The sequence below is a fragment of the Cajanus cajan genome, chromosome 3 (genome assembly GCF_000230855.2).
Source record: "Cajanus cajan strain Asha chromosome 3, NIPB_CcT2T_4, whole genome shotgun sequence".
Lineage (NCBI taxonomy): Eukaryota > Viridiplantae > Streptophyta > Magnoliopsida > Fabales > Fabaceae > Cajanus > Cajanus cajan.
In genome coordinates this window covers 38,008,624-38,016,952 of record NC_138519.1, presented here as the reverse complement: position 1 = coordinate 38,016,952, position 8,329 = coordinate 38,008,624, and the positions used below count along the sequence as shown (strand labels likewise).

Here is an 8,329-nt window from a genome sequence, read left to right as displayed (position 1 = left end):
GATATTAAACCATTATTATAAGTTTTACACATTTATCACATTATGCACATCCACGGTATAATAAGACAAATTTAATCGAGTTTTACAATAATTATATTGATGATATTTTTGTATTAATTACAATTATTATATAGTAATATTAACGTAAAAAAAATTCATGTTTTTTAATTTTTAAAATAAAAATAATAAAATATATATATATAAAATATTGGATATTTATAACTTATCTACACGAAAAAGTCTAGTCATTTTTATTATATTACAAATATATCAAATTTATTAATTTCTATAATAATTATTTTTTAAAAAACATATTAATAATATTTATTTTTTATTGGTTGATAAAGTTTTACTACCCATGTGCATGCATGAGCGTAAAACCCTTATAATAATTGTATCCTATTGCAGTAACCCGAATTAATAATAAGACATGTAATGTTGAGACATTATCCATGAAAATAAATTATTTATTGTTACATTAATATCCATTCTGGAAAATGGAAAAGGAAAAAACAGTGACCTTACTATAATTTCCTCTTCTTCTCACCTTTCTCTCTCTCTTTCTTTCTCTCTCAATGCGTAGAAGCTGCAGAGAGAAAATGGATTGAGAATTCTCTCTCTTTCTCTTCCCATTTCGCTTTTCTTTGGATCATTCAGGTAACTCTTCTTCTTCCTCTTCTTCTCTCTTTCGTTTCATTTAGTTTTATTTTATTTTATTTTATTTTATTTCCTTTTATTTTGTTTTCTTTCTATCGGTTTAGATCGGGTTTATTTGCATCCTTGGAATGAGAATCCGTTTTCTCCGTTCATCGTTTGGTTTCCGTTTCAAGCGATTTAGTAGACATTGCAGTTCAAAACTATTCTATAAATAGCGCTATTGAAGATTTTTGCGTTTTTTTGGATTTTTTTTTTCTTCACGAAATTCAATTACTTATTGTTAGAAAATTCCTTTTTTTTTTTGCTTGAGTACTTCTCTTTTTTGTTGTTGTTGTTGTTATCCTTCATGCCTTAATTGTCTGTAGAAATTTTGTGCCAAATTTGCTCTTTTCTTTCTCTTTTTATCCTTCTATTTTTAGGGTTTATGTTAGTGACTGAAAGGTTTGGATCCTAGATTTTTTTCAGCGAGTTATGTTGTTTTGAAGCCGGAGTGCTGTTTTTGGTAGTGTTCTTAGGAGTTTTAGTGATCAATCAAGCCACTAGAATCTAGAAAGATTGCTAAGGAAAAAAAATATACTTGATAATTTGATGAAGCTTTTTAAAATAAGATGTAGAAATTTGTGAAATGGGTTGAATTCCTGGATTTGGTCTAACACTTAGTGAAGTTGGTGAAGCTTTTTACCATACAGAGTTGTCTACAATAGTTTTCCCTATGCATACTGTTAAGTTTGGCTATTAGATATTACAAAAGTTGAACTTTGGTATATAGTTTATTATTTTATTTTGTTCAGCTTCTTTGCTATGGAAGACTCCGATTCTGTTGCTATGCTAATAGATTCTACAAGTTCTAAGATACAACAGCTGCAAAAGGCGTTTGCCGAACTTGAAAGTTACCGAGCTGTTACGCTGAACTTGAAATGGAAAGAACTAGAGGAACATTTTCATGGTCTTGAGAAATCCTTGAAGAGGCGCTTTCATGAATTGGAAGACCAGGAAAAAGAGTTTGAGAACAAAACAAGGAAGGCTCGTGAGATATTGGAGAAGCGGGAAGCAGATGTTTATGCCAAGGAGAAAGCCACATTGCAGAGGCTTCAGGAGAAAAGAGATGCTGCTGTATTTGACATTGTGAATGCTAGAGAAAAGCACAGGAAGGTTTCATCAAGTGATTTGGCCATTATCTCCAATGGGGATAAGGGGACACTCTGTTTGGAGGAGAAGCCAGTGGAAGCTGTGTCTTTTGCAGCTAAAGGTAGCTTGGAAGAAGTGAAGTCTCCTGAAAATGGAAATCTGGAGTTGTCTTTTCCTGACTTGGTAAAACTATGTAAAGAGATGGATGCTGCTGGACTTCATAAATTCATATCTGATAACCGCAAGAACCTTGCTGCTGTAAGGGAGGAAATACCACATGCATTAAGAGCTGCTCCTAATGCTGCCTGTCTAGTTTTAGATTCTCTGGAAGGGTTTTACTGTACAGAAGTGTCAAATCAGGATGTAAAGAAGGATGCTAACTTATTGGGTCTTCGTCGAACATGTATCATGCTGATGGAATGTCTATGTGATTTCCTGAGCAACTCAGATTGTGTTTCCTATGTAATTTCAGAAGATATCAGGGACAGGGCAAAGGCAGTTGCTGAAGAATGGAAACCCAAATTGGATGCTCTTGACATGGATGCTAGCAATGGGAATTCCTTAGAGGCTCATGCTTTTTTGCAACTTCTAGCCAGTTTTCGTATTGCCTCTGGTTTTAGCGAGGAGGAGTTATCCAGGCTAATTCCAATGGTATCCCGACGTCGCCAAACTGCTGATTTATGCCGTTGCCTTGGGCTGTCAGAGAAGATGCCTGGTATGTATTTGTTCTTTTATAGTGTTTGACAAGGATCAAAACTTGAAATATAGCATCTCAAATTTCAAACAAAGATCTGATGCAAGTAAAGGAAAATGTTTTCAATCGACTTTTTTATATTATTATTTTATATACCAAGTTTTCATATAATTTTCTGATGTTCATGTATCTTTTTTTAAATATATATTTTTTTTATATTATGAAGAAAATGTTTCCTTTAGCTTCTCTTTGATGACTATATATATAGATATATATGCCATTTTCTAAAGTACCCTGTACCTTGCAAAATATCCATTACAAATAGGATTTTTTCAAGTCCTACAAACTTTTCAATCATTGATTTATTGTATTTTACCACTCTTTGTGAATGAGCCTGCTCTGAATTCTTCTTCTTGAATTGTTGAAAGGGTAAAAATTAAAGGGAATATGAATTGTTAATTTTTTATAAGTAAATGACTCTTATGCTTTGATGAAAGTGATTGAAGGTTATCAACTGGGTTGCATTATATGCTAGGATGTTTAAAAAAAATTAAAGAAGGTAAATATCAATGTGATATAAATCATGTTGCAAGAAGATCTCTAAAATTTAACACATCACAAAGTAAGCAGAAATGGACTTTAAAATGAGAACACTAGACCTTCACCTTAGTTTCTGAGAAGCATCCCAAAATGGCTTTGGACATGCAAACATAATTGACTTTAGCATCTGTATTAATGACAGAATGAAGCAACTAAGCTATTGCATCTGTTTGTTTAAATTTTTAATGATTCATTTTACTTTTTCATATGCAGGTGTCATTGAAGTTTTGGTGAATAGTGGGCGGCAAATTGATGCTGTTAACTTGGCTTTTGCATTTGATCTTATAGAACAATTTTCACCCATTCCTTTACTGAAGTCTTACTTGAAGGATGCTAGAAAAGCTTCTTCTCCTGTCAAAAGTGTTACCTCATCTCCCACTGCACAGGTAAGTTGTTGAGCATCTTGTTTCTTTTAATAATTTGAATTAGTGCTCTGAAATGTTTTCGAGTAGTTCTGATTCTGACCTTTATGCACAGTTTTTATCGAAGTAATCTATTAGTTTAATAGTCATCATGAAATATTAAGCTTGGTAGTAGTTGCAGAGGAATGATTGTATTGGAATATTTTTAGATTATCGTCAAGAATATATTGCAGAAACAAATACTCCTCTAATTTAGGTGCAATCAGATGAGTTCTTTCCTAATTTTACTATGATTTCATATTTGTTTACTTATTTGATTCAATTAGGAATTTGGTTTAGTAATCCTATTGTATTACTATTAGTGACCTTGTAATTTTATTAGTGGTATTTCTTTAGTTTTTAACCTAATCAAATAACAACGTTGGTTAGTATATTGTATATGTATCACATCAAGTCAATCCAATCTCATGTTATTCATTGGTATTTGTATTCTCTTTTCATCCTTACCTACCTAAACCTTATATTATAATTCAAAATTTCAACTGTGTTCTGTAGTGCTAGTTGTGTAATGAGACCATTTGTTGACATTATTTTTTAAATAGTTACCGCAAATCTTATGCCTGTGTGCTACATATTTTTGGTCCTATTTGGACAATATAGGTTTTTCTTGTAGCCTAAATGGGAAATAACTAGTTTGTTAAATTAATTTGAATATCAACTGCATTTACTACAACTTGCCACTTGAATTTCTTGCGAAAGTTCACTGGTTGCTGAATTTATTTCTGATTATATGTTTAGAATTGTTTAGCCTCATCTATGACAAATTAACAATGCACATTATCAGGGGCAAAGACAGAAATGCAATAAGGAGAACCTTACTTACCTTGTATATAAACAATATCAAGAGCTTTTGACTAAAGTGTTATAAATTTTTTTGGGTAAAAATGTCCCAAACTTCAGAAAAATTGAGAAATGCTAAGTAATAGGCTTTGGGAAAAAGGGGGAAAGCCCTACAAGTACCTGTCCCTCTTGTTCTAGTCTCATCTATTTACATCCTAACTTCATCAACAAATTACTTTCCTGCACAAATGACTACAATATGTTACAAATAAGTCTGGCTTCTGACAAATAAGATCAGAGAAAGGGGAGAACCCAGTGCACAAGGCACCACCTAGTGGGATCTGGGTACACAGATTCAACCCTGCAAGCAAACTGTTTCCCAGACTTGTGACGTCTAGGCCACAAAGCAGCAATCTCATGGCTGCATGGGGGTTCACCCTCTTAAATAAGCTCAGAAAATTGAAATATAAATTACATTAAAGTCAAAATTTGAAATTTGCCAATAGGATTTTGTTAGTCTATCAATTATGGTTGCCTTGTTAGCAAGATCTTGTAAACAAAAATATGCTGAACTGGGCTGACGAAAGAAACTTAATTGTATACAGTACTTCCTTTGCCTTATTATCATCAATGGAAAGAGATTCAGAATACATGTACAGTTGTGGAATGCCTTTTCCACATAATTCTAGTCTTTTTTGATTAATAGGACTTAATTGTTATACAAATATCCATCATTTGGATTTTTATTAAGAGAAGAAAGTTTACTTGAACTAAATACATCATACCTGATCTGTATTCTAACTAACTTTTGACTTTCATTACGCCCTTTCTAGATGGTGAATTGTTTTATACATGACTTTTATTACAGATTCAAAACATGGTCTATGAAAACCTTTAGTATCATGTCAGCTGTTTGTTGCACTGTTGGAAAAAGCAAAGGCATACTGTTGCACAATGATAGTTTCTCCACCACAAGCCAAATTGCGGGCCCACTTGAAATCACCTTAGGTGGTAAATAGTAAAGGAGGGAAGAGTTAGTTACGGAGAGAGGAAAAAGAAATATAATGGTCTTTTATATAGTTAGGGAGGGTAGAAGAAAAGGCATGCTGAGTTTGTATTTTCAATTTGAGAGTCTAGACTCTAGAGTGTATTCTCTGACTTGGGCAGATAGGGAACCTTTTCTTCTCTGAGGAGCTTTTGTTTTGGGATTACAAGGATTTATCTTGTAATACTTCTTTCATTTTCAATCAATAATACAACTGTTCACTTATCCTACATCGGGTCCCTATCACACTTTAACATTTCTTTTATTATGTTCCTATCAATGCTCAAATGTTTGCGCCTGTCATGCTGTACTGGGGTGTGCAGAGTTTTTGGTAATGTTTTGAAAATAACCCCACAATGGTCAAAAGGTCTCATTGGCCTTCAATTAATCTTCTACTCTGTCTTTCTAAAACACTCAGCCTCAAAATTTCACTTATCCCCATGTTCCATTGAGAAACCAAAGAAAAACAAGCAAATAAAAGTAATAGTGGCATTTGATTTCTAGAACTCTTACTCTCCTAACTTGTGGTATTCATTTTCTATCTATCCTAATGAATTTCTTTTCTAGATCAAAAGAAAAACAAACAAAAGTTATAGTGGCATTCTATTAGAGAAGAGGGGAAGCTGGCACCTTGAGGACTAGGCTAGTTTCTGTAATTTCTATCCTAGTCTCTGATTTATGAGTTGACTCCCAGTTTTCCGTACTATAAGATGTATTCCTATCATCATATAATGGCTCTCTAAATCAGTGTCTGAAATTCCTATGTGATGTGAAGGTGAGATTATGAGGAATATGCTTGAAACTTTCAGAAACATTATGCTGTGTTGGGTGATGGGGATGGGTAGCATCGCTGATAAGATTATGCAGATAATTCTATTCATGTGTTTAGTCTTGCTTTCTAACATAAGCCAAATCAGGAAAAATGGACACAATTTTGTTCTGTTAATAGATGTAATGGCAATAAAGAGATTTTACTTATGTTGTCTGCTTGAAGTTTGTAGAGTCTGGCATTACTGCAATTGAAACAATGAGGACAAAAATGCTAGAAATCCCAAAAAATTAGAGGGATGAAAAGCATTGTTAAGTCCCCAAAAAATGATAGAAGATTCTCTATCTTCTTGGTTTGATCAAGGATTTTTCCCACGCTTGTACAAAAATATCTTTGCTGTTTCAATTTGGTCCTTATTTGTATGCTTAAAGATGCCTACAATAACATCGTATTTTCTATGTTTGATTATTAATTTGTTAATACGGATATATAATTTTTCTGTGAATATTCCTAATTACTTGCAATTGTCTCAGATTGAGGTTAATGATAGAGAGCTGATTGCGCTTAAAGCTGTGATTAAGTGCATTGAAGATCATAAACTTGATGACCAGCATCCTGTAGATCCTCTCCAGAAACGAGTAGCCCTACTAGAGAAGGCGAAGGCTGACAAGAAAAGGGTAACTGAAGCAACAAAGCCTCAACCCAAGAGACCTCGTGCTAACGGTGTGGGATATGGTCCGCGTGTCACTAACATTCCATCTGACAAAACGTCCTATGCTAGAGTTGCTGACAGGTATCCTCAATATGTGTATGACCGATCTTACATGTACCCTGTACCAACTGACAATCACTGCCCCCCTCTCATGGGTTCTGCAACTTATAACATCTCTCCTAATCCTGGCAACTACTTTGGAAATGGCTATCAGTACCAAGCTACATATCTCCATTAGTTAGCAGAGATGGTGAACAGATGACTAAGACCCCTTTGTTCAATATTTAGTCTTAAGTCTTAACCCTTAAGCTGTTGTATGTTGCACTTTATCTATGTAGTCTTTAAGAATCGCTGAAACAGGTAAAATGTCATGTTAAAATTTAACTTTTGTTCTAGAAGATATTCTGATCCTCTAATGTATGCACTCTGTTATCGTTTTGTACAAGCTTACCTTGTTGCTTTTGTAGTTTATTTTCTTGTTTGTTAGATCTGTGATTGCCGTTTGTCTCCGCACTAACTAGCTGCACTTTGAGTGTATTCATGTTAATATTTCTTGTAAAGTGTGTGGGCCTGTTTCAGTAAACTTCAGAAGCACTTATAAAAGAGAAAAATTAAGAGGGGAAAAATGAAATAAGTTTTTTCATGAGTTAAAACTAGTTTATTCATGAATTAAAATAAGATTTTGGAGAAATTAATAGAAAAATTTTATGTAAAGTAATTTATGTATAAATTAATTTTGTTTACAAACAAATATTTAATTTTTTTTTGGTTAAAGTGTTTTTAAAGAAGTTTATTCTTATTGACTTGAGGTCATCGTTACCATCATGGATACTTCTATCATCCATGTTAGAAAGTCGCTTTAATTGCAGTCATCTAGTCTGGTCTTAGTTGCGGTTTCCTTGGGATGTCTTGATTGCAGCATTAAAAGGGGTGCTTAGTCTCCCAAAGATATGATTTAAATAGAACTTCTAAAGTTTGGGCAGAGGCAGATTTTATATTACAAATTAGTTTTGAGGGGATGAGTTAGGTCCAAGTGTAAATTCATAAGCTTGATTTGAACTTATTGCGTTGATTCGGGTAACCTGGTCTAAATTTTGAAAAACCTTGTACTATTATTGGGTTGGGAGGGAGATGAAAATTTATGAAATTTGACATGATCCAATGTTCACATCTTTGAAGAGGGAGGTATTGCGATGTTGCTGTTTCTTCTCTTCGGTTATCGAAGTTTTGGACCTTTAGATCAGGTTGTTGAAATGAGTCCTTTGTCGTTGGAATTGAAAAACAAGCACTCGAAAATATAACGAGTTTTTTTTTTTTTTTTCGTTCCTGAAGTATTCACCGCTGATAGTAGTGACTAATCTCTTTGTTACGTTAGAGGCACCTTAAAGGATAAGATAGTTGGTCCCAAGATTTAACGCGACTGCATACACAAGACAGGATTCGAAGCTCTGACCTTTCTCGTTGAAATTAAAAAACAAGCACACGAAAATATAACGAAAATATAAATATAACGAGTTTAATA

General features: G+C 33.6%; 1 protein-coding gene across 2 annotated transcripts; it reads left to right on the top strand.

Annotated features, from left to right (window-relative positions):
• The first annotated feature begins 496 nt into the window (after positions 1 to 496).
• LOC109807676 (FRIGIDA-like protein 3) lies at positions 497 to 7,293 on the top strand. Of its 2 annotated transcripts, XM_020370253.3 has the most exons (4): positions 497 to 657; positions 1,449 to 2,500; positions 3,293 to 3,465; positions 6,629 to 7,293. In XM_020370253.3, exons 2-4 carry the CDS (start codon positions 1,459 to 1,461, stop codon positions 7,043 to 7,045), a joined length of 1,632 nt encoding a protein of 543 aa, XP_020225842.1. In that variant the 5' UTR covers positions 497 to 657; positions 1,449 to 1,458; the 3' UTR covers positions 7,046 to 7,293. The 2 variants fall into 2 exon arrangements, with proteins under 2 accessions (XP_020225842.1, XP_082927003.1); XM_083070877.1 differs by lacking the exon at positions 497 to 657 and having other exon boundaries at positions 1,427 to 2,500.
• Positions 7,294 to 8,329: the final 1,036 nt, after the last annotated feature.

Excerpts from the sequence above, each read along its gene's own strand:
- LOC109807676 (XM_020370253.3), top strand. The coding sequence starts at position 1,459 with ATGGAAGACTCCGATTCTGTTGCTATGCTAATAGATTCTACAAGTTCT. Across the intron at positions 2,501-3,292 it reads GCTGTCAGAGAAGATGCCTG|GTGTCATTGAAGTTTTGGTG; the intron begins GTATGTATTTGT and ends TTTCATATGCAG. Across the intron at positions 3,466-6,628 it reads CCTCATCTCCCACTGCACAG|ATTGAGGTTAATGATAGAGA; the intron begins GTAAGTTGTTGA and ends CAATTGTCTCAG.